This window comes from Mastigoproctus giganteus, chromosome 10 (assembly GCF_048544385.1).
Source record: "Mastigoproctus giganteus isolate SK-2022 chromosome 10, ASM4854438v1, whole genome shotgun sequence".
Lineage (NCBI taxonomy): Eukaryota > Metazoa > Arthropoda > Arachnida > Uropygi > Thelyphonidae > Mastigoproctus > Mastigoproctus giganteus.
The window spans coordinates 36,444,655-36,469,435 of record NC_143584.1 but is presented as its reverse complement, the minus strand read 5'-3'; the positions used below and the strand labels follow the sequence as shown (position 1 = coordinate 36,469,435).

Genomic DNA, 24,781 nt, shown 5'->3' with positions numbered 1-24,781 from the left:
GCAGTAATTAACATGTAGCCAAACCATTGCCTTGTACAATGGGATAATCACCTCCATATCCCTGCTAGCATAGTTCCTGTATATCACTGACAAAACTCCATGAGCTGTCCTGGCAGACCATCTTCACTGTTCAGAAAACTTCATATCCGACTGCACGATTATCCCCAGGCCTTTTTCATTTTCCACTGCCCTGAGCTTAGTAATACTACACAGTTATTACATTAATCTGTGATTACAACTACCCATATGCAGTACCTTGTGTTTGTCGATGTTAAACTTCAACTACCATTAATCAGCCCAATTTTTCTAAATCTTGTTGCGCTTACCTTACCTTGATTATTGTCATTAACTACCCTACCAACCTTTGTATCATTTGCAAACTTAGATATGAAGACTGATATACCTTCATCAATATCATTAATAAATATAGAAAACAACAATGGACCCAGAAATGAACCCTGGGGGACTCCACTAATAATATTAGTCATTAATAACTATGTGGTCATTAATGTAATTAAACCAGTGGGAGAAGACAGCGTGGTCATTAATAACCACGCTGTCTTCTCCCACTCAATCATCTGTTTATCCATAACAGTAACTTGCTCTTAATCCCCTGCTACAATTTGTACAGGAGTCTTATGTGCAACAATATCAAAGGCTTTCCTGAAGTCCAAGTATATGATATCAAAATTATTTTTTGCATCCAGTTCCTCAGTTACTGTATTATAGTATCCAATCAGAATGGTCAGACAAGACCACCTCTTAACAAATCCATGCTGTGACTGCAACATAACTGCACTCCTGTCTAGATGGTCCTGAATTATTTCTTGAACCAGTGTTTCCATTATTATCCCTGGAACAGTTGGTCACCTTTTGAACCCAGTTTTGTGAATTGGGGATACACTTGTGTGTCTTCAGTCCATGGGGACCTGCCCTGACTCCAAAGATAATAGTTAGCCTATACAGACAAAAACAAACAACAATAGTTATCAATTTACTTTAAATGAATGAATGAACAGAGAATAGCATTCAGATAATTCCAAACAGCAGTTGACAATGAACTAGTGCCCTATAGTCTTGAAAACAAATATCATCAGCAATGTCATATCTCACCAAGTCTGCCATTATATAATTTATTTTTCAACATCTACAAATAACTGTGCTGATTCACCAGCCCAACAAAGAAGTACGGGCTGATGGGCTGAAAGTGTAGCCAACACTAAAATGTGGAGGATGATTGTAAAATTTCCTATGCATAATGTGGGTTTGCACTGTTCCAGAATTAAATGTACTGAGGCATTAAACTTAGGTATGCAGCACATTTATCGCTGAAGAGAACTTGAATCGCTTTGGAAATGTGTTAACATGCACAACAACGTAAGGACTCAGTTTCAAGTCTCTTGTCACACCACAAAAAGCAATGTAATGTTGCATGCTTTACATATAATTCATCTGATCCTTGCAATGGGCATACCCAAATGATTTCCATAATCAAATGATTAATAATTGATTATTTCAATAATCAAAATAATTGATTATGAAACCGAAAAAACAAAAGTAAAAAAGAAACAAGAAATAACAGTGGAGGGATTGTCATCAAAACTAAAGCATTCTCTCTTCCCCCCACCACCCCAGAAGTGATTTTCAATTATCAATTTCAATTAAATTATGAAAATGACAATCAATTAATCTGATTATGACCTCTCGATTATGCTCATCATTAAATATTTTCATATAGAATTCCTCAGGACAGATTATACATGGAAGTTTTCAAAGATGTCATTTGGGTATGCATTTGTCAAGAGTTGTGGAAAATGTATTCTTCTCCCAAACATGCAAATTTGATAATTTATCAAACTGTTCTCTAAATTCATTAAATTACTTTGAATTTCCAGGCAGTGTTTTTCTTAAAACGATACTGAAAATCATTCTTCAACTGAATATGGACTACTACCAATAAAGTACCAGTAAGATACTTAATCTGATGAAATTCCAATGTATGTTTGTTCTAGTTAATTGTTTATATAATAAACAGTTTTTAGTTGTTAATTGTTTATACAATAAGCAATTAACTACAATCAAACATGTATCGTGTATTTGAATTTCATCACACTGGTACCTTAGGACATGAGACATCCTGTATGATTGGCAACTTCAAGTTGACTTGACTGCTATGATGATTAAATATAAAACAGCAGCGTACAGAAGGTGGACTCTGAATTCGGGTTTTCAGGTTCTTCAAGCTGTTATCAGTATCAATTTAGTTTAATTTTTTTCAAAATGCATGTAGTATTCATATCAAAATTCATTCACTCAATCATGTACTTTCTGTCAACACACATACAGCTTTATAGCCACAGTTGAAACACAGCTCAATTCAGAGACTAGACTCACCTCCGTTTCACAGAATTTTCATTTTAGTGTCATCTTGATAGTATGTCTATTTATATCTAAATAACTCTGTTCAGAAATTATTTTCAACTCAATCAGTTTTATTTGAAAACACTAAGGGTACTTTCTTCTTCTTTTACTGGGTGATATTTTATTGCCCAATCTCTTCAGTTGTTGTTTCCTCTCAACTGCTTGATATTATACCCAGGGGCTCATATCTGATGAGTATGGGCTTGGCACACCCAGGGTCCTAACTGGATATCATCATTCTTCTCTTTCTTGGTGATTTCCTTTTGACTCTCTCTCTCTCTCTGTCTCTCTCAGGGTAACTTGGGATTTTTTTTTTTTTTTTTTTCTGCCTGGTGCAGCATAAGTCTCAGGCTTCCTTGTACCCTATAGCTAATAATAATAATAATAATGTGTGTGAGCAAGTTCAATTTAGCAGTCAACTTGCCCATCTAAATTTCTACTAGATTTTTCAGAAATTGTCTATTTTTGGTTACACTGCACTTCATCTTTCTCGAATAGGTCTGATGCTCATCTTGATCATGTTCTAACCAATGTTCTGTTCCTTTCACCTTTGAAGATATATTTTTTTTGATTCTAACCACAAATCCTTGGAAGTGTATTTTTCTATTGCTCCTACTCATCCCCAAAACTCACAGAAACTGGTTGATGATATCACCTAGAAATTCCCCTCATGGAACATGGTTTTGGTTGGCTCATTAGCTTTCATTCATTCATTCTGCATATACTGTGCCTAAGACTTATTTCTATTTACAGTATGATAAGGTACAGCTCCAATTTAATAATTTTATTTAAGGTAAAGCAATCTGCTTACCAGAACTTTTTCCAGGCCTAGGCTAGTCTTTAATGTTTAAGGCTAGTCTTCAGTTTAAAATTCATCTGATTTTGGGTATACCAGAACCAAACAAGGGAAAATGATTTTTTTGAAGGCTTCTGAGACCTTATCTACAGTATTTCCCAAATCATAAGGTGCACTTTTTCCCCTGATAATTTTTTTACCCTTAAAACAAAATCCCCTGCATCTTATGGACCAAATGTATATCATGTGCATGCAGTGACGTACTCATCTCTTGTTGTGGCTCAAAATGTCCAGGTGGCGTGAAAAGGTAGCTCTTCTGAAATATAAACGCTTCAGACCTTACATAATGGAAGCAATAAAAGAATTGATTGCCAAATTAAATACAGAATATTTGTAATTGCAGGAGGAATTACAACTATTGAACTACAGCTATTGAATTACAGCTTTTGAACATCAATTAAAAACTCTTTAAAGAAGGAGCAGCTAACCTACCTCAGCACACATGCCACCTGTGGCATGTGTGCTGAGGTATTGGACCACATAGCCCTTGTTAATGGCCTCCCTCCCAAAGTAAAAAAATGAAATGTTTTTTTTTTTGGGTAAAATAGAGCAAAAATAAGTAATAAATAATGTAAAAATATCATAAAATAAGTTAAACTTAAAATAACATAAAGAATTATGAAACTGATGTGGAAAATCAACAATGAAACTAAACACATATAGCACAGTTTTTCAAAGTGTATCACATCATGTTCCAAGGTGTGTGTTGTCAAATTTTATTGTGATACTGCATTGCTTTCACGCTGACTTCCTTTCGCTGAACACATTAGTATACTTTCTTGATTAAAATACAATTATTGATTAATAATTGTATTTTAATCAAGAAACTAATTTATGATATTTATTTCATCATGTGCTTTATAGCGGAGGTTAGTCAGTTCTGGACATGTACTTTTTATCCATAAACTAATAAGTGACCGAGTCAGTTTCAAAATGAACTTAGTTAAGGTTGTGCCTAGTAATGCATATCTTTCCTTTTTTTTTTTTGCCTGAAACAAATGAAGTTGCATACCACTGCATTCATTGTTATTGTTATCATTAGCCATATGGTGCAAGGAAGCCTGAGGCTTATGCTGCACCAGCCAAAAAAATTAAAAATTCTGAATTACCCTGAGAGAGGGTGGGGGGGGGCATCACCAAGAAAGACGATATCCAGCTCAGGACACTAGGTGTGTCAAGCCCATACTCACCAGATGTGAGACCCATTCATGATCAACTTAAAGATAAGGAACAGAAAGGGCATTGAATAATTACAAAATAGTGGAAATAACATATGCACATGTCAAATTATTTTTGACATGTGCATGTGTCCCAGGAGCTAATTAAAAAAAAAAATTATTCATGAATATTTAGGCTATATGCATAATTTTCAGAAAATCAAATTTTCAAATACATGTATCCAGAATGTGCTACATACCCAAAGATGCCAGATTTATAAGGTTCTGCTGTATATGAAATAAAATATTTTTTCCTATGATTTGTCTTCTAAAACATGGAAGTGTCATACAGGTGCAGTTTGTCTTGATAGTCTGAAATATATGGTAAGTCTTCCAATCTGATTTTTCACTAAATGTAATCCTGGATCAGCCGACAATCTGAAAACTACCACTTGGATAATCTCCTAACTGGTTATTTGTTGTGTTTTTTTTTTTTTTTTTTTTTTTTAGGAGCATTACCAGCTAAGGCCATATTGCTCCAGGGATATGCAGTGTTCATTCCCTGACCTTTCCGCATCCTCCGTATTTGGTAGTCACGGGCTCGAACCCAGGTCTAATCAAGAAGCATGTGCTATGCACTGCAGCTCCTGCCCACCTACCTACGGAGGCGCCTAATCTCCTAACATCTATGCCCATTCAAATATTCAGTTATCATCATCAACTTAAGAAGCTTATCAATTCTCTCCTTGATGTCTCTACCTTTGGTCCAGGCAGCATTCTTTATTTTTGTCATATATATATATATATATATATATAAAATATTTTATACATAATATTGAAGATAATAATATAAAAGATAATTCAAGCAGACATTACCAAGCTGGATTTAAAGAAACACAAGGGATATAAATATAAATACATTAAAAAATAATAAATAAATAAATATATATATATATACAGGGTGTCTCAAAAATACACGGCATAACTTCAGGAACAAGTTTCTCACATGTAGACAATAAAAATATTTTGTATCAACATAGTTCTGGAAATGTTTAGTTCCCGAGTTATTAACCGGTATGTCTTATCTCCCGCAAGTGATTTCCTTCATCACAAGGTACTGTCAGAATCTGGTGGGTTTCCATTCCGATCATGTACTCAAATCAGGAGCAAACGGGTATGCACTTTATGTACGGTTTGGTGGACAGCAATGCTCTGGAGGCTCGTCGTTTGTACCACGAAAGATTCCCAGAACGAAGATGTCCAGACAGGAAAACGTTTGAAGGTATCCATCGCCACCTTTGTGAACATGGGACCTTTACACCTCGTGCTGCCAACAGAGAATGACCAAGATCTAAGACTCCTGAAGTAGAGGAGGAGATTTTGGATGTTGTGCATGCCACTCCTGGAATCAACACATACACAGAATAGCAATGCAACTGACTGTTCAACATTCGACTATTTGGAGAGTGTTGTGAGAACACCAACTGTATCCTTACCATCTGCAATGGGTACAGGCCTTGTCACCAGCAGATTACCCTGTGCGAGTAATGTTCTGCCAGTGATTCTTGCAGCAGTGTTGTACAACTCTGCACTTTTCTGCTTTAGTGATATTCACAGATGAAGCACAGTTCACACGAGATGGAATCCAAAACTTTCACAATCAACATGTATGGGATGAGGAAATCCCACATCATCAACAGCGATTCAGCCTCAACATCTGGGTGGATGTTATTGGTGATAAGTTAGTTGGGCCCCATGTACTTCCAAACAAACTTACAGGGCAGGAGTACAGAAACTTTCTGGAAAACAACATACCTGATTTCTTGGACGCCACGCCACTGATCATTTGTCAACAAGCACACTTCGTGCAAGATGGCACTCACTCCTGCATATTTCAGCCACCTAGCCCACAATTACCTGAATCGAAGGTTTCCTGGTCGGTGGATAGGTAGAGGTGGACCAACTGCCTGGCCTCCACGCTCATCTGATTTAAACCCACTAGATTTCTTCTTGTGGGGCCATTTAAAGTTATTGGTGTATTCAACTCCGGTAGCTGATGTGATATCTCTCCGCAATCGAATTGTGGCAGGTTGTGAGACAATACGAAACATGTCAGGAATTTGGCATCATCTTCGTGAGGCTTGTATTCAGGCAGGAGGTGGACATTTTGAACAATTACTATAAGGTGTTGTGAACAGTTAAGTGTCATAGACAGACCTTCAAAACTTGGAAACCAAGCATTTCCAGAACTATGTTGATATAAAATATTTTTATTGTCTACATATATATATAAAACTTAGTGTTGTCTACCCACAATCTAGATGACTTCAACTGGGGCCAACCATCCAGACTGAAGACAAAAAACGACAAGGAGTTTTCTGTTTCTGTAATGATCAATATCTGCTAAGATATATAAAACTTCAGAGATTAAGTAATTTGAATCTAAACCAATTAAAGGTACTTTACATTTATTAAATAAGAATAAATGTAAAGTATAAGGCATATCCAGGACATAATGTAACAACTAGTCGTCATGAAATAATAATCCCTCTAGTAAGTATATATGTGGTGACCCCTATGTGATGGAGATGGCAAAAATAATTAATTAATTAATTGAAATTAAGTTAACACAAAGAGAAACATGCAGATAGTAAGAAGAATAAAAACTAATAGAGTAGGAATAATAGAACCTGAACTCCATAAAGGCGAAAATATAGTAGTACAAATAAGAAATAGTTTCTCCTACATACTTGGATTACAATTTATTAACTTTAGTTATTCAAGCTTTTCAAGTGGAAATGAGTTATTCTATCATCATCCACGGTGCAAATGGAGGAAGGACATCCTCCATTTGATGAGTTGATGTTTAGAAATGCGAACAGTATCAACGGAGTGCGGTTCAAGGATGAACCCAGAATATTACTCATATATATACTATACATATATATGAAACATTAGTTGTTTTTTTTTTGGTCTGTTATCGACCCCAGATGTATCAACATTCTGCCTATTTTGATATGATAGTGATTAGATGGCACTGAATGGTTAGTTCAGCTCCTGCCAAGCTACAGTAATAGTATGTATATAGAAAAGAATACAGTCATATGTAAAAACTTCTGATTGTGATTTTCCATATTGCCTATATATTGTGACTATGTGCTTTCCCTTGTTGCTGCAATCAGGGAAACGGGGAACATGCTTTGTAAAAAGGATAGGTGGAACAGGACCAGGGTATGTCTGCCAGGGGCAAAGGTTGATGATGTTGTAGAGCAGATATCATCTTTTAAGGGCACAAAAGGTGATATAGTTGTACACGTTAGCACTAATGATATTAAGAGTAGGAGACCAGCGGAATTACTTAACAAGTACAGGTCACTGTTGAAAAAAAGCCGTGAAGTAGGGCTGAATTTGAAAGTGTCTGCAATTCTGCCCAGACACGATAGGAGGGAGTATATGATGAGAGCCTTGTCGATCAATTCGGCCCTGGAAAGATTGTGCGAGGCTCAAGGGGTAGAATTTTTTTCAGCCTGGAATGTACTTGTTAACAGGAGAGATTGCTTCTACAGGGATGGGATACACTTAAATAGAAAGGGTGCAAGAATATTTGCTGATGCTATCGAGGCAGTGTTAGGTGGGTCGGAAAACTGCTAGCTTGGGGGGAGACAAAGACTAATGGATTAACAGTAGCCACTGGCAGAGGTGAAAGAGATTCTTGCACTGCTTCTATTGGAATGAGCAGAAGCCTGAAAAACAAGATGCAGGATATTTCAGAGACTGCTGGAAGTCATTGCGGTACAAGTAAACACATGGGTTGTGTTAGGGTAGCCAAGAATAGAAACAGGTGCATGTATACTTGCGTGTACACCAATGCTAGGGGTTTAGTAAATAAATTTGATGAATTTGAGGTATTGCTCAAAACATCAAAGGCAGATATTGTTGGGATATCAGAGACGTGGTGTCACACAGATATAAGGAATGCAGAACTGGAATTTGGGGAGTACAATGTGTATAGAAAGGATAGACAGGACAGGAGGGGAGGAGGGGTTATGCTATTAGTTAAAAAACACATAAAATCCAAGGAAGTGAAGCCAGTCAACATTGATGGACAGGGCAGTGTCGAGTCAGTTTGGTGTGACATAAGCATAGGGAAATCAAAATTGAGAGTAGGAGTGTGCTATAGGCCTAATGACTCTGATGAGTATAATAAGATACTGTACAGGGAAATAGAATGGGCCAGTAAATCAGAGAGTGTTATAATGGGGGATTTTAATTTCCCAGATATTGACTGGAATTTGTGGGTTGGTCACTCACACACTAGCAAGGCTTTTGTGGATTTATTGGATGATTGTTTTCTACACCAGCATGTTCGGGAGGCAACTAGAGGGAGTAATACTCTTGATCTGATTATCAGTAGTGATTCTTCATGCATTAGGAATCTGCAGATAAAGGAACCACTGGGTGGCAGTGATCACAGTGTGCTGAAGTGGGATTTACTCAAGGAGGTAACTACCATCAGAGGTAAAGGGAAGGGTTTTTGCTTTCGTAAAGGCGACTATGATGGTCTGAGACAGTATTTAAATTCTATACAGTGGGACCAACTGATGATGTTACCAACAGCAAATTGAAAATGGGAAGCATTCAAGGAACTAATCTTGGAAGCTACCAGGCTTTACATACCAACCAAGAAATATTGTTCAAGGTTCAGGCCTAAATGGTTGTCAGATGAACTAATGAGACATATGGCAGAGAAGAAAAATGCATGGGATACATACAAATTAATGGGTGACATGGAAGCCTATGATAGATATAAGTTGGTCTGTAACCAAGTCACAAAGGAGATTAGGCAGGCAAAGGCAGATTATGAGAAATCCTTGGCAAAGGATGCAAAGAAAAACAGAAAAGAGTTCTTTACCTATTTAAACTCAAGAAGGAAAGGGATGAATCAGATTGGTCCACTGGATGTTGATGGTTCAACAGTTGAGGATCCAGCTCAGGTGGCTAATAATCTAAACGAGTATTTTGCATCTACATTCACACATGAGGAGCTATTCAGGAAGGGGAATGTCGTAGGTGAAGTAAACATTGGCAGTGAGCTAGATGATTTTCTAATAACTGAGAGGAAAGTGGAGGAGAAATTGTTGAGGATAAACATAAAAAAGGCACCCGGGGTGGATGGGATCTATCCAGTTATATTAAAGGAGGCAGCAAAGGAAGTAAACAAACCCCTAGCCATAATTATGAGAGCTTCTTTGGACTCAGGGGAGGTACCCATGGACTGGAGATGTGCAAATTTAACCCCAATTCACAAAGGAGGTTCAAAGGCTGACACAAGTAATTATAGACCTGTTAGTTTAACTTCGGTTCCAGTAAAATTAATGGAGGCACTGGTTAAAGAAGCACTGCAGGATCATCTGGACAAGAATTCAGTTATAGCTCAGACACAGCATGGTTGGTTTTGTTAAGGGCAGGTCTTGTCTGACCAATTTGATTGGATACTATGATGTAGTCACAAAAGAACTGGATGCAGGGAATAACTTTGATATTATATATTTGGATCTTAGAAAGGCTTTTGATACTGTTGCGCATGGAAGACTGCTGCACAAATTGGAGAAGTGTGGCATTGGAGGCAAATTGCTGCTATGGATAAAGGGATGGTTGAGTGGCAGAAGACAGAGAGTGGTAATCAATGGACACTGCTCAACGTGGACTAATGTTATTAGTGGAGTTCCTCAGGGTTCAGTGTTGGGTCCATTGTTGTTTTCTGTATTTATAAATGATATTGATGATGGTGTATCAGGCTTAATGTCCAAGTTTGCAGACGATATCAAGGTTGGCAGGGTTGTTAAGGACACTACTGATACTATGCTGCTGCAACAGGATCTGGAAAGGTTGAGCAGATGGGCTGAGAGGTGGCAAATGAAGTTTAACATTGACAAATGTAAAGTATTACATATGGGAAACAGTAACCCAAGATCAACGTATCAACTCTGTGGTACTACGCTGACAGTGGTAGAGAATGAAAAGGACTTGGGGGTAATTGTGCAGGCAGATATGAAGTTCTCTGAGCAGTGCAGACGGGCTGCAAGAGTAGCTCATGGTGTCTTGTCAATGATATACAGGAATTTTTCTAGCAGGGACAGGGATGTGATTATTCCCTTGTATAAGGCATTGGTCAGGCCACACCTTGAGTACTGTATACAGGTCTGGAGGCCTCATTTCAAGAAGGATGTAGAGCTGCTGGAACGAGTACAGAGAAGGGCAACAAGATTAGTGAATGGAACAAAGGGTTGCTCTTACGAAGAAAGGCTTAAGTTTTGCAAATTACAGAGCATGGAGACTAGGCATCGGCGAGGTGATCTGATAGAGGTGTATAAGGCTTTGAATGGCTTGAGCATGCTCAATGCCGATGGGATTCTTCCTCTTGCTCAGAATAATCACCTGAGAGGGCATAAATTCAAATTGAGGAAGGACGGATGTCGGATAGATGTGCGGAAATTTGCCTTTAGCCAGCGGGCAGTTGGTTTGTGGAATAAACTCCCATCGCTTGTTGTTGAAGTTGATAGCCTAAACAAATTTAAGGCTCAGCTGGACAGGTATTTCGAACGAACGGAGGGGTGAAATGGGAATAGTGGTTTTTTTTTTTTTTTTTTTTTTTTGGCTGATGCTGAATAAGCTTGCTTTCTTGCATCATATGCCTCTACTAATGCTAATAATGCTAATGAAACATTAGTTGTTTTTTTTTTTGGTCTGTTATCGACCCCAGATGTATCAACATTCTGCCTATTTTGATATGATAGTGATTAGATGGCACTGAATGGTTAGTTCAGCTCCTGCCAAGCCACAGTAATGGTATGTATATAGAAAAGAATACAGTCATATGTAAAAACTTCTGATTGTGATTTTCCATACTGCCTATATATTGTGACTATGTGCTTTCCCTTGTTGCTGCAATTTCCAGTATTATTCTTTGTAACTGTATCTCATCACATTATGATGAATTCATAGTATGTAGTCTGTCTGCTTTGATAAGCTGTGGACTACTGTTCATTCAATCTGTTCTGTGTGATGATGATAATGATTTGTTGTTTTATGGTATTAACAGGCCATGACCTGTTCAATCTAAACCCCTCCAGTAGTACTATTGTTTTTGTGTAATGCCTTGTATATACAAGATGTATTTGAAAATTTTCTGGCCAAACATTGAAAGAATGAAGCAATCTGGAAATTAATTAACTTTCCAGATCTTTCCAGCATCGTAATAAATTTCTTGTGGCCCTTTAAGATGCCATTCCACAGACTGTGCATCATAGCAGTAAATCTAAGTTTCATCCATAGTCTTCAATTGGTTGCTAAACTTGTTTGAATGAGTAAATTGTACAAGGATTGCTTTTGCATAGTTCATCCTATCCCTCTTCTGGTCTACATTCAGATCTTTTGGAGCAATCTTCATAAAATTTTTTTGATGCCTAATTCTTTGTGGGCATCAAACTTATTTGTTGAACTTGTATTGTGTTGAACTTATTTGCAGGTTCTGTTTAGTATCTTTGCTATATATTGCAGTTTAATCCAAGAACCTTTCAAAATGAGATCCTGAATAATATTAATGTCATCCAAGATTCACACGTGGCAACCAGATTGTTGCCACGTGTGAATATTGGAAACTAGGCACCTGCAAGGAAACCACATTGAAATATTTAAGGATTTAAATAGATCGAGTAAACTAATTGTGGATTGCTTCCTTACTCTTTCGCCAACAACTTGCACAACGGGAAGTAAACTTAAATTGAGAAAGATTAAATGCAAAATAAATGTGTGAAACTTTACTTCCGGCAGGAGAGTAACTGAGTGTTTGGAACAAACTTCCACTTGGTGTTGTGGAAATGGAAAGTTTGAATAAATTTAAGGAAGCATTAGACAAATGATTAGATGAGATGGACAAGTGAGTTGGATTTTTTTTTTTTTTTTTTTTTGAGTGATGCTGTATCAGTTTGCATCATTTGCTACTACCAACACTAATATTAATTACAAAAACTGTTGCAGACCTAGGTTCAACAGTGATAACTTTATAACCCTTTTGAATTCAGTAATCCAGTTCTTAATTGTTCTCCATAACTGACAATCTTTATCATATCTTAATAGATTTTCTGCCCAGGAAATCTTTTTTGAAATAAATAAAGTAATGATTTACTATAGAACATTCTTCTTTTGTTAAATTATCGGTTTGGGAGTGTATGACTTTTTTTTTTAAATTTAAAAAAAAAAAATTTTGTTATAAAAATTGAACTACATATAAATGCTTATTAATTATATATTCGGGATAGAAAAAAAAAAAAAAGTTATCCAAGCACAGCACTGGAAACACTTACTAAAGCTTCTTTTCCAACTGTTAGAATGGATGTATAAGCCTCTAAATATACCTTTGAGGCACTTTTCACAACCTCCAGACCTTTCACAGTTATATCTGTGGCATCCCCAAGACCTAGACCAACCAGATATAGCATTTCGGATCATAAAAGGAATTAAAGATCAAACTCCAATTGTAAATACAACAAACCTCATCGAAAAATTCCCTAAGACATTTCAATTGGAAATAACAACACGTGCAACACATAGCGCCCCCTTAAAGTACATCCAATATCACAGAGAAGTAAAATATAATATTTTTTACAACTCAGTGACCAACATGCGGTTGTAAAATCACACAGGTAAACACAAGAATACGCGCAATTTTCAAATATAGTACAGTACTGATGCTGCATTGTCATAGTTGCTTTAGGGTAGTTCCCAAAAATGTGCTCCCTGACCCAATACTCCAGTCATTGAACAAAAAGAAAGAAAAACATTTTTTTTCATCGAAAGTATCCAATAATCGCGTGATCCTATTACTATAGAGCAATATGCACGAACGTGGCAGTTCACGAAAGAAATATAAAATTGAAACTAGTTTATCGCCTTTGGTTTATTATTATATTATTTCTCCCTGATTGCGGGTTCCACCACGTGACGGTTATTGCTACCAAGTACAGGGGGTGGTTGTTGTTATGTCTGGTGTTACTGACTGTCCTACAGGTTCTACAGGTTGTTCAGGATTGCGACTTTCTGGAGTTCCTTGTAGGTGTTCGCTGGGAGGACATATTGCTGCTAGGCTGTTGTTTAGGGTCTTTGGCACCATACTTGAGGTTGACACAATGATCGGGATGGTCGTTATAACTTATGCATATACCACATCTCTTTAATCTCGTGTCTTAGGTTCGTGTACTTCCTAATTTTTTCCCCATGGGTTTTCTGCAGGTTACTGGTGTTGGGTATCGCTATGACAATCAGTTAGGCAGCCTTTTCCTTCTTGTCCACAAGGGTTATGTCAGATCTGTTGTTTGGGATTGTCCTATCCGTTAGTATGGCACGGTTCCAGTACACCTTGTGGGTTGGGATCTCTAGTACTGCCTGGGGTTCGTACTTGCAGTATGGTACACTTTCTTCGATCAACTGGTATTTCCTTGCTAGCTTCTGATGTATTATCCTGGATACCTGGTCATGTCTATGAGTATATTCAGTCTAGGTGATCAAATTGCACCATGCGGTGATGTGTTGTATCGTTTCTGAGGCCAAGTGGCATCGTCGACATGTGTCATCGGACACACCGGGCTCCTTGGCGATGTATTTTCTATAGTTTCTGGTGTTCATTACCTGGTCGTGGATGGCGAGCATGAATCCTTCAGTTTCGGGGAAGAGCGTCCCGTTCTTGAACCATGCATTGAAAGCAGTTTTATCTATGTGATCTTGATGGAGATCATTGTAGTGTCTGCCGTGGAGTGTCTTCTCTGCCCATCTATCTAGCTTCGTTTATAACACCTGCTTCGGGGAAGGGGGGTTCCTCGCTTAGGTTGAGTGGGGTATACCGCTTGCCTATCTTTCTTATATCTTGCTGGAGTGCTGCTGTGTGTTTCTGAAAGTAATCCTTCAGGTTAACTATCGATGTCTTCTGTTGCTGAATGAGGTCTTCAGGCCCCTTTCTTCTTCTTCTTTCCGGGCAATTGTCAGTCTCTCCATGGCAGATTTCGGGTGGTGTTGGCGGCTCTTAATGATCATTGTCCTTGTCTTTCTCACGATATCCTCCAGCTCGGTTTTAGTCCAATCCATAACCCCGAAGGAGTATGTTAGCACTGGGACTGCATAGGTGTTTATGGCTTTAACTGTGTTCTCTCCGTTCAGCTTTGCTTTCAGCAGGCTTTTTTGTCTCTGATGGTATTTTTCGGTCGGGAAAGCCTTAATCGTTCATTTCCTTGTGCTGTAACTGCTGAGCCTGCATCATCTACAAGTATTTGTAGGCCTCTCCCTGTGCCATGGCTTCAATCTCTTTACCACTCTGTAGCTGGTAGTTTCGGTTGACTAATTTTCTCTGGCTCAATCCGTGGGTCTTGCATTTGTCTAGACCAAATTCCATCCTAATATCAATGCTGAATTCTTCGGTGATCTCGAGTAGTTGCTGTAGGTGCTTCTCGGTTCCCGCGTTGAACTTGATGTCATCTATGTACATCAGGTGGGTGAAGTTGTACAGGTTCTTCCTTCACGTTTCCAATTAATTTCTTACACCTATTGCCCCGTTGGTACTGGGTAAATTAGCCTATCTTGACTCTTAATTCTTCTAACTTCTGCTGAAGTGTTCTTTCCCAACCTGGTGATTCCTTAGGTTGTTTGTTCTTCTGCTGCTGGTCTCTTCCTTCTGTTCCATTAATCCTCGTGGCTGCTACCGCAGCACAATACATGGCTGTATGGATGGCCTCCACTGTTGCACCATTGCTGTAGAGGTAATGCGGTATTAAGAACCAATTTAGTGGTCTTTGACTTTCCCCAAAATTCTATTCGGCCTCTGTTTGGGATCACGTAAGTCTTTGTGGGGCCCATTCCTTCGAATTCTGTTTGGGGCTTCTTCCACTCGTCCTCTATTCTGGATATCATGACCACGTCTCTTTTCACTTCTTCCTCCTCTGATTCCACATTCTTTATCCTATGTAGTTGATCGCTCACGTCCTGCTTGATTTTTTCCAAGATTGCAGGAGCTATCAGGTTCTTCGTAACGCTGGTCCTTCTCTGGTCCGCTATTCGCTGTTCGGTAACCTGATTATCCGGGAATCGTTCTAGCCTTTTAGTATGTAGTCTCGCCCTGTAAGTAGTCATATCGGTCTCCAGCTCCGTTATTTCGTAGGCTTGCATGATGGAGATATTCATTTCGATGGTCCACTTCATCCGTTGGCGTTTTCTTCCTGCCTGGGTGGTCGCTAGCGCAGTTGCGCAGGAAGAACTTCCAGTTGGTGGTCTGGATGGTGTTGCCCTTCTCTTGTGGTAGCCATACGATGTACACTGTCTTTCTCGGGAGACCGTCTCCGATTTTTATAACCGACTCCTCTGCCTAAGGCCTGAATGCGAGTGACTTTATCCTGTGCCACAATCAATGCAGTATGATTAATATTTCTCTGCAACATCATCCATCTCTGGAATTGGACCTGTTTAGCTTCGGCTTATGTACAGTGGTAGTTTTCACCAATACTCCGAGCCACTTAGCCACTACTCCGACCTTGGGGTACATAGGTCCCTTAGACCAACTTTCACGATGTTTATTTATTCTATTATTTTTTTATTACTATTAATTTATTTATTACTATTAATTTATTTATTATTTTTATTCTAATTTATTACTATTATTATACCGGTCTTTCAGCGTGATGGGAGCCGCGTTCGCTTCCGCCAAGTCGGTATTCGAACCCGTGTCCATCAGGCTGGTAGTCCAGTGTCGTAACCACTGGGCCATCGCGCCCCGCTTTTTTCCCTATCATTGCTTATGCAACTGGAGCGTGGTGACATAGGGCCAACAAGTCTGCAATTATGAAACAGCTTCTGCAGGCCCAACGTGCTGCCTTCCTCATGATGTCACTGGTGTGCAGAACCACTTCTACAATGGCTTTGCAAGGGTTATTGGAAAAATTACCTCTACACTATGAAATACAATACAAATATATGATGTATCACCTGAAGAAATCAATACCTGTTACATTGGATGATGTGCAACTTGACCTAGATGTTTCATTACCATCTAAGAAAAGAAGGCTTCGTTTCATTTATGTAGGTAAATGGCAAGGAGACTAGCATTAGCAAAGGTATATGATGCAAGAAAGCAGCTTATGCAGCATCAGCCAAAAAAAAAAAAAAAAAAAGAAACAAACTTCCACTTCACCCCTCTGTTCGTTCGAAATACCTGTCCAGCTGGGCCTTAAATTTATTTAGACTATCAACTTCCACAACAAGGGATGGAAGTCTGTTCCACCAACCAACTACTCTGGCTAAAGGCAAGTTTCAGCACACCTATCCTACATCTTTATTTCCTCAATTTGAATTTATGCCCTCTCAGGTGATTATTCTGAGCAATAGGGACAATCCCATCAGCATTGGGCATGCTCAAACCATTCAAGACTTTATACACCTCTGTCAGATCACCTCGCCGGTTCCTAGTCTACAGACACTGTAATTTGCAAAACTTAAGCCTTTCATCGTAAGAGCAACCCTTTGTTCCATTCACTAATCTTGTTGCCCTTCTCTGTACTCGTTCCAGCAACTCTACATCCTTCTTGAAATGAGGCCTCCAGACCTGTATACAGTACTCAAGGTGTGGCCTGACCAATGCCTTATACAAGGGAATAATCACCTCCTTATCCCTGCTAGAAAAATTCCTGTATATCATTGACAAAACACCATGAGCTACTCTTGCAGCCCGTCTGCACTGTCAGAGAACTTCATATCTGCCTGCACAATTAGCCCCAGGTCCTTTTCATTCTCTACCACTGTCAGTGTAGTACCACAGAGTTGATACGTTGCTCTGGGGTTGCTGTTCCCCATATGTAGTACTTTATATTTGTCAATGTTAAACTTCATTTGCCACCTCTCAGCCCATCTTCTCAACCTTTCCAGATCCTGTTGCAGCAGCATAGAGTCAGTAGTGTCCTTAACAACCCTGCCAACCTTTGTATCGTCTGCAAACTTGGACATTAAGCTTGATATACCATCATCAATATTATTTATAAATACAGAAAACAATAATTGACCCAACACTGAACCCTGAGGGACTCCACTAATAACATTAGTCCACGATGAGCAGTGTCCATTGCTTACCACTCTCTGTCTTCTTCCCCTCAACCACCCCTTTATCCATAGCAGCAATTTGCCTCCAATGCCACACTGCTCCAATTTCTGCAGCAGTCTTCCATGTGGAACAGTATTAAAAGCCTTTCTAAGATCCAAATATATAATATCAAAGTTATTCCCTGCATCCAGTTCTTTTATGACTGCATCATAGTACCCAATCAAATTGGTCAGGCAAGACTTTCCCTTAACAAAACCATGCTGTGTCCGAGCTATAACTGAAGTCTTGTTTTGATGATCCTCAGTGCTTTTTTAACCAGTGCCTCCATTAATTTTCCTGGAACAGAAGTTAAACTCACAGGTCTATAACTACTTGTGTCAGCTTTTGATCCTCCTTTGTGAATTGGGGTTACATTTGCACATCTCCAGTCTATGGGTACTTCCCCTGAGTCCAAGGAAGCTGTCATAATTATGGCTAAGGGTTTGCTTACTTCCTTTGCTGCCTGCTTTAATATAAATGGATAGATCCCATCCACCCAGATGCCTTTCTTGTGTTTATCTTCAACAATTTCTCCTCCACTTTACTCTCAGTTATTACAAGATTATCTATCTTACTGCCAGAGTTGAATACACCTCTGGCATTCCCATCGCTGAATAACTCCTCATGTGTGAATGTCGATGCAAAATATTCATTTAGTTTGTTAGGTAGCTGAGCAGGATCTTTTTTTTTTTTTTTTTTTTTTTTTTGATTTGGAAGTTGTTGGCGCATTGGGCTTCTGTGGCCATATTGCACCTCCCAAGGTTTTTGCAGTACTTTGATCCAAGCCCGAGGCGAGAATCGAACCCGCGACCTTTGGGTTGCCGGGCAGGTACTTTACCCACTCGGCTAGCCCGGTCGGCTCTGAGCAGGATCACCAACAGTTGAACCATCGATATCAAGTGGACCAATCTGATTCATCCCCTTCCTTCTAGAGTTTATATAAGTAAAGAACTCTTTGCTGTTTTTCTTTGCATCCCTTGCCAAAGATTTCTCGTAATCTGCCTGCCTACCTAACCTCCTTTGTAACTTGGTTACAGATCAAATTGTATCTATCATAGGCTTCAGTGTCACGGGTTAATTTATATGTATCCCATGAATTTTTCTTCTCTGCCATATGTCTCATTAGTTCATCTGACATCCATTTAGGCCTAAACCATGAACAATATTTCTTAGTTGGTATGTAAAGCCTAGTAGCTTCCAAGATAAGTTCTTTGAATGCTTCCCATTTTGAATTTGCTGTTGGTAACTTCTTCAGTTGGTCCCACTGTATAGAATTTAAATACTGGCTCAGACCATCGTAGTCGCCTTTACGAAAGCAATAACCCTTCCCTGACTAGTCAACTTCGGAACTTGGCGCTGTGACCAGAGAGAGATTGTACCATCGGTGAAGGAGTTCAGGAAGAGAGAATCTTTGCGGTTTGCACGGTACATTTACTCACCGGCCATAGGAGTATTAACAGCAAATTATTTAAATTAGGATTGTGTCCTACCCCACTTTGTCTCTGTGGACAGGAAGAGTGTATTGACCACATTATTTTCGATTGTCAATATTGTCAAGACTATAGGCGTGGACTACAGCTTGTTTCAGATACCTTCACAATAGGAAGCAAACCTGCGCTTATCTGATCTCATGCAGCATTTCTAGCACTGAACATCTTTGCCTCACATGCTTTTAAAAGAAGAAAGGAGCTTAGACTTGCTAATTTGGGATAATTTTTTCAGGCGTTGATGATGATTGGATATCATTGTAATCAAATATACCTTGCTGGACATTCACCATGTTGGTGTATATAGTGTAAATTCTTGGTGTTCTTCTGAAGACGTGGAACCTGTGTATAGCGTGATTGGGGTTAAAAAAAATTATAATAAATAAATAAAACAAAATAAATAAATAAACTTGTTTCTCCGAGGAAGTGCCTGGAGGAATGTCTACAAATGATTAGACATAATTATACCTCAAGAAATCTTGCTGATCCTAGCTTCTAGGATGGGATCCTCCATGGGATTATTTCCCATTGCTTGATAAGTTAGTCCACTTCTCCACCTCTCTTTCCTTCAGTCTTGCTTTATTTTTTCTACCTTCTAACTATTGGAGGGTCCCTCTGTTTGATCCTCCTTTCTTCTATTCTTTCTAACCTCTCCAGCTCCCAAACTCCTCCTTCTATAGCCTTTTCATTTCATTCTAATTTGGGCTCTCTTGGGTCTTTTTCCCCTGGGTCAGTTCAGCAGGTGATAGTAGAGACTGGTCGCCTCCACGTGGCGGGGATGGGAAGTGGTGACCAGGTGTTGCTATTTCCTATCTGCTAAGAGCCATGTACCGGCCGAAAACATAAAAACACACCATATCACTACACCAACACATCCAACACACTACATAAAAATGGCCGGTTTTGGTGAAAGCTTCTACACAAGACGTATAACGGCGGCTGATGGAGGAAACCCTGGGATCTGCCTCAGCATCACATGAATATTCCCTGAATAATATATAATAAAATTATTATTATCATTCATATGGTGCAAGGAAGTCTGAGGCTTATGCTGCACCAGACAAAAAAATTCTGAGTTACCCTGAGAGTGAGAGAGAGAGAGAGAGAGAGAGAGAGAGAGAGAGAGAGAGAGAGAGAGAGAGAGAGAGAGAGAGAGTAAATAGAATCATGAAGAAAGGGAAGAAGAATGATATCCGGCTCAGGATTCTGGGTGTATCAAGCCCATACATTAGTACTTAATACACGCAAAAAATACAAATACGCGAGAGCATATTGTGCAGACTAGAAAACATGAAAAACTGCTGGAAGTGAGTCCAGTTCTCTAAGCCACAGAGAGCTGTGAAGGAATTCAGGCGTAAGATACTGTGTCTACAATAGCCGATGTTCTTCAGTCGGTTGCCTATTTGCTGCACAAAACACTTGATTCCGGGAAATAAAAGCACGTAATCCGCTCCTGAGTAACTTGGCCACGTTTAAAAAAAAAAGCTAATAAAATCTCACAATAGACGAATTTCGAAAACAGTTCGTTTCCATATGGTGAAAGAGGTTAAGTGTGATAATAGCAAAGACAAGTGGTGGGGGGAGGCGTTGTGCTAACCGTTATGCTTGAAGATGTCTGGATAATTTTGAATGAATGGGGAAGTGGGGAGCAGAGACACTGACCAATGAAAAATTATAGACAAGCAAATAGTATAGGGAATGGTAAACACTAGGGTAGGGGAAGGGAAGAAAAGCTGTTCAAAAGAAGGCGAAACATCTTTTGAACATCTTTTCTCTTCTTCCCCTCTCCCTAGTATTTACCATTCCCTATACCATTTGCTTGCCTATACCTTTTCAAGCACTTCACATACATTGGTATTATATTCCACATTACACTTTTGTAAATTTGTATTTATCTTAATTTACATTTTTTACACTGAGTAGGGACTACCTTGTCTACTAGTATTACGATAAAAGGTTACATATTTGGTCCCCACCTTTTTTTTTTTCTAATACTACAGACAAGTTTGGAAACGCAGTGCTTGATACATGGTCAGGAGTTGTGCCCTGATGAATTTCCTGGCTACGTATCATTTTTTCATCTATTATATTCAGGTTTTGCAATATTTACCATCCCCTGATTCGACCTCTTGCTAAAATTGCCCTCCCATATCTGAATATAGTGTTATTTATTTATTTACTTGTATATTCCTTTTTTTTCCCTCTCAGTCCCAATTCATTTTTGCACTAGCTTTTTCAAATTCTTTCACCTGTTTAACCACTACTTCACTTTCACTTTCTACTGTCCCTTAAACTTCTCTTAGTTTTGGCACCTTGTGTACTTTTCATTTCCATTTTCACAGACACTTTATTTATTCTACAAACCACACATTATATATATACGTTTAAAACTGTGAACTGTACAGGACAACAACTTTTTTTTCTATTAATTTCCTGTTAAAAAGGCACCAGACTCTTGTTTAAAGACAATTTATTGTATTGTATTATGCTCCAAGAACAAAATATCTCAAGAACAAGAGATAAATAAATAATTAGAGTTATTATTCATAAAACATAATTTGTACATCAAGATTGGTTCCCTTAGCAACATTTCTTAACATCAAAATATTGTCCCCTGAGATTGAATCACATGATAAGATATTCAACTTTCGTAGGTCATTTTCTTGTAATAATAAATCTTGTATGCCATTGACGGTTATGCTCGATATATCACTGATTTCAATTTCTTTTATTTTCGTCAAAGGGTTAAACTGAAGAAGAGTAGAAATAACTTCATCTGTAAGAGCCTCGCACCAGCCAAGGAATAAAGTAACTAGGCCTTTGCAGTCTTTAAGAAGGAAAAGTAAATCGTTTTCAGTAATACCATTGATTTCTTCAGCAAAGAGTTTCAAATTTACCAAAGAAGAAAATGGTTTTTCTTGAGCTTTCTGTGTTTTTCTGAACCTGCTTACCTTTATACATTCGAATTCGGTAAGTAAAGGACAACAACTGTCAATTACTGTGAGATCTATTTCAGCCATAGACAACTCTAATCGAGTTAGATTAATTCCGACAGTATTTAGGACGGGCAACATGGCATCTCGAAACAGTTCGGCGGAGTTCCATGTTATATCAGTAATAGACAAAGTTGAGAGACGTTTCAAATTGCATAATAATAATAGAGAATCTTTGTTATCTATTGTTACGCGAATGTCCGTGAGGAATGGACAGAGATTAATTACAGATGCTAGGAGATCAAAAGTGTGTGGTGTTCCTTGCATATCATCATAATATGTGCGTAGACCATAGTGTTTTTTCTCACTGAGATCGTAACTTAACTGAACAAGAGCTTCAGTTAGATGTGGGACCTGAAGGTTTTCAAGCTGAGGTAATCTCCTAATTAAGTGGACCACTGTTTCTGTACTCACTTTAGGAACATAATATCTATCACTTTCTAATACAACAGATCTGAGAGGAGGAGGGAATTCTCGACTATCTATTAACCCATTGATGCCAATATCTGTAATACTCCAGCCACTAAAGCTTACTTCTTCTACATAATGGCAAGTTTCTCCGACAGCTATCAGGATACTGTCATCCAGTTTGCTAGAGTGCAAAATTAATCTTCGTAAATGGTTCAATGATTTTATGGTACGAAGAAGTTCGTCACTGTTCCAAAGAATGCATCCTTTCAAAGAAAGGTCGGTTATCTGCACTCCACATTCACTAATTCTTCGGAGTATTCGCTGGAAACCTAATGGAACATTTCTGAGGCTTTTAGATTCTTGGTAGTGCAGCCAAAGTCTACGAACATTACCTCCGAGGAGTATTTCTAGTTGAATGCAGTCAATACCTGATGGCTGTTGAGTGTGCAACAAATCAATGAGGTCCTCAAGAATGGTATGTGGACACTGACACAGAGATTTTACAAAAAATGCGCACAGTGTAAGTGGATTTCTAGTGTCGTCATACCTCTCTTGCTTAGGAACACTACTTAGCACTTCAGCTGCATGGCACAAACATAGATATCGAAGCCCGTGTGGACTTCTACGACGGGGCATAACGATCAGCAATATTACCTGTAACATAAAAAAGGCATGTTTACAATCTGCTGGTAAACATAATATAAATATACTACTATATGTTTCAAATATAAAGTATATATTTGAAACATATAGTAGCGTAGCCAGGATTTATAATGGAAAAGGAGATTACTCAAAAATCATGTGAATGGAGAGACTAAAATGGTGTCATATTTCGACCAACTTGATATAAAAAATCAATTATAAAATTATTAAAATATAAGAAACGTCCTATTATTTAAATATATATTTATTATACACAGGGTGGCCAAAAAATAACTTTACAACTTATAACGGCTTGCCATTTTGGTTTGGTTTGAACATGACAGTTCATACTTTGACCGTCGAGCAGTTTAGACACGGCAAATTTGTTATGGAGCGCTTAAAGATTCAGCAACACATTCTTATTATTAAAACATACTACGAAAATCAGTCGGCAATAATGGTGACCCTCAGAAAATTACATCCAATTCTTGGCAGAAACAATACGCCTTCCAGACCCACAATTACTCGTTTAGTGGCTAATTTCGAGGAAAGCGGTGCTGTTGCAGATAGACGAAGGTCAGGCAACGTTAGAAGTGCACGCTCAGTGGAGAATATTGAAATTGTGCGTGAAAGTGCAGCTGAAGAACCGACAACGTCACCATGGCGATGTTCCCAACAAATTGGAATTTCGTGGTTGTCTGTGCAGAATATTCTCAGAAAATATTTGCATATGTATCCGTATAAGGTACAGTTGATTCAAGAACTTCAGCCTCGAGACCATGAACGCCGTCGTAACTACAGTAATTCAATCTTACTCATCTCTAATGAAGACCCGAATTTTTATGAGAAAATCATGAGCGATGAAGCCCATTTCGATTTCAGCGGTTATGTTAACAAACAAAATAGTCGCTATTGGGGCACTGAAAATCCACAAGTGATTCATCAGCGACCATTACATCCTTGCAGCGTGACAGTGTGGTACGGAATTTGGTCAGGAGGTGTTATTGGTCCTAATTTCTTCGAAGACGCTGCGGGTAATGCTGTAACTGTGAACGGCGACCACTACCGTGCCATGATTGAGAACTTTCTGTCACAGATGATTGGATGAATTGGATGAATTGAGTTTGGAAAACGTGGTTTCAGCAAGATGGTGTTACATGTCACACAGCACTAGCCACAATCAAAATTTTGAAGAGAATGTTTCCACATCGATTAATCTCCAGAAGCGGTGACATCGACTGGCCACCAAGATCGCCAGATTTAACCGCTACAGACTTGTTTCTGTGGGGTCATATTAAAGGATGTGTTTATGCCAACAAGTCAACGTTGATTGAACTAAAGAACAATATTCGAGCAGCAATAGTTGAAATATTTGTGTGGCAGCAAGAGGCGGCCGACATTATATTCCACAAATAATTGCAAGGTCCAAATAAAGCATTTATGTTAAAATATTTATTGTTTTGTCTTTATTATTTTTTTGAAATGAAAGTTGTAAAGTTAATTTTTAGCCACCCTTTATATTATACAGTATATATATATAATAAATATATATCTTTCCATTATGAAATAATGGAAAGGTAGTTAAAGGAAGAGTGGAAAATGTATATCATCATCATCATCATCATCATCATCAGCCATTT

The 24,781-nt window shown here is 38.5% G+C and overlaps 2 protein-coding genes across 3 annotated transcripts in view; both read right to left on the bottom strand.

The window, feature by feature from the left end:
- Positions 1-13,010, bottom strand: part of Dph5 (diphthine methyl ester synthase) — an 80,636-nt gene extending 67,626 nt beyond the window's left edge. Inside the window, exon 1 of one of the 2 annotated variants that reach the window (XM_090384118.1) lies at positions 12,801-13,010. In XM_090384118.1, coding sequence (XP_090240244.1) covers positions 12,801-12,935 — 135 coding nt within the window. In that variant the 5' untranslated portion in view covers positions 12,936-13,010. The remainder of the gene's footprint in view (positions 1-12,800) is intronic. The other variant, XM_090384119.1, reaches the window with a different exon arrangement.
- Positions 13,011-21,635: 8,625 nt separating this feature from the next.
- Positions 21,636-23,148, bottom strand: LOC150078982 (uncharacterized). The gene has a single exon (XM_090382909.1). It carries the CDS (start codon positions 23,133-23,135, stop codon positions 21,636-21,638), a length of 1,500 nt encoding a protein of 499 aa, XP_090239035.1. The 5' UTR covers positions 23,136-23,148.
- Between the last annotated feature and the right edge of the window lie 1,633 nt (positions 23,149-24,781).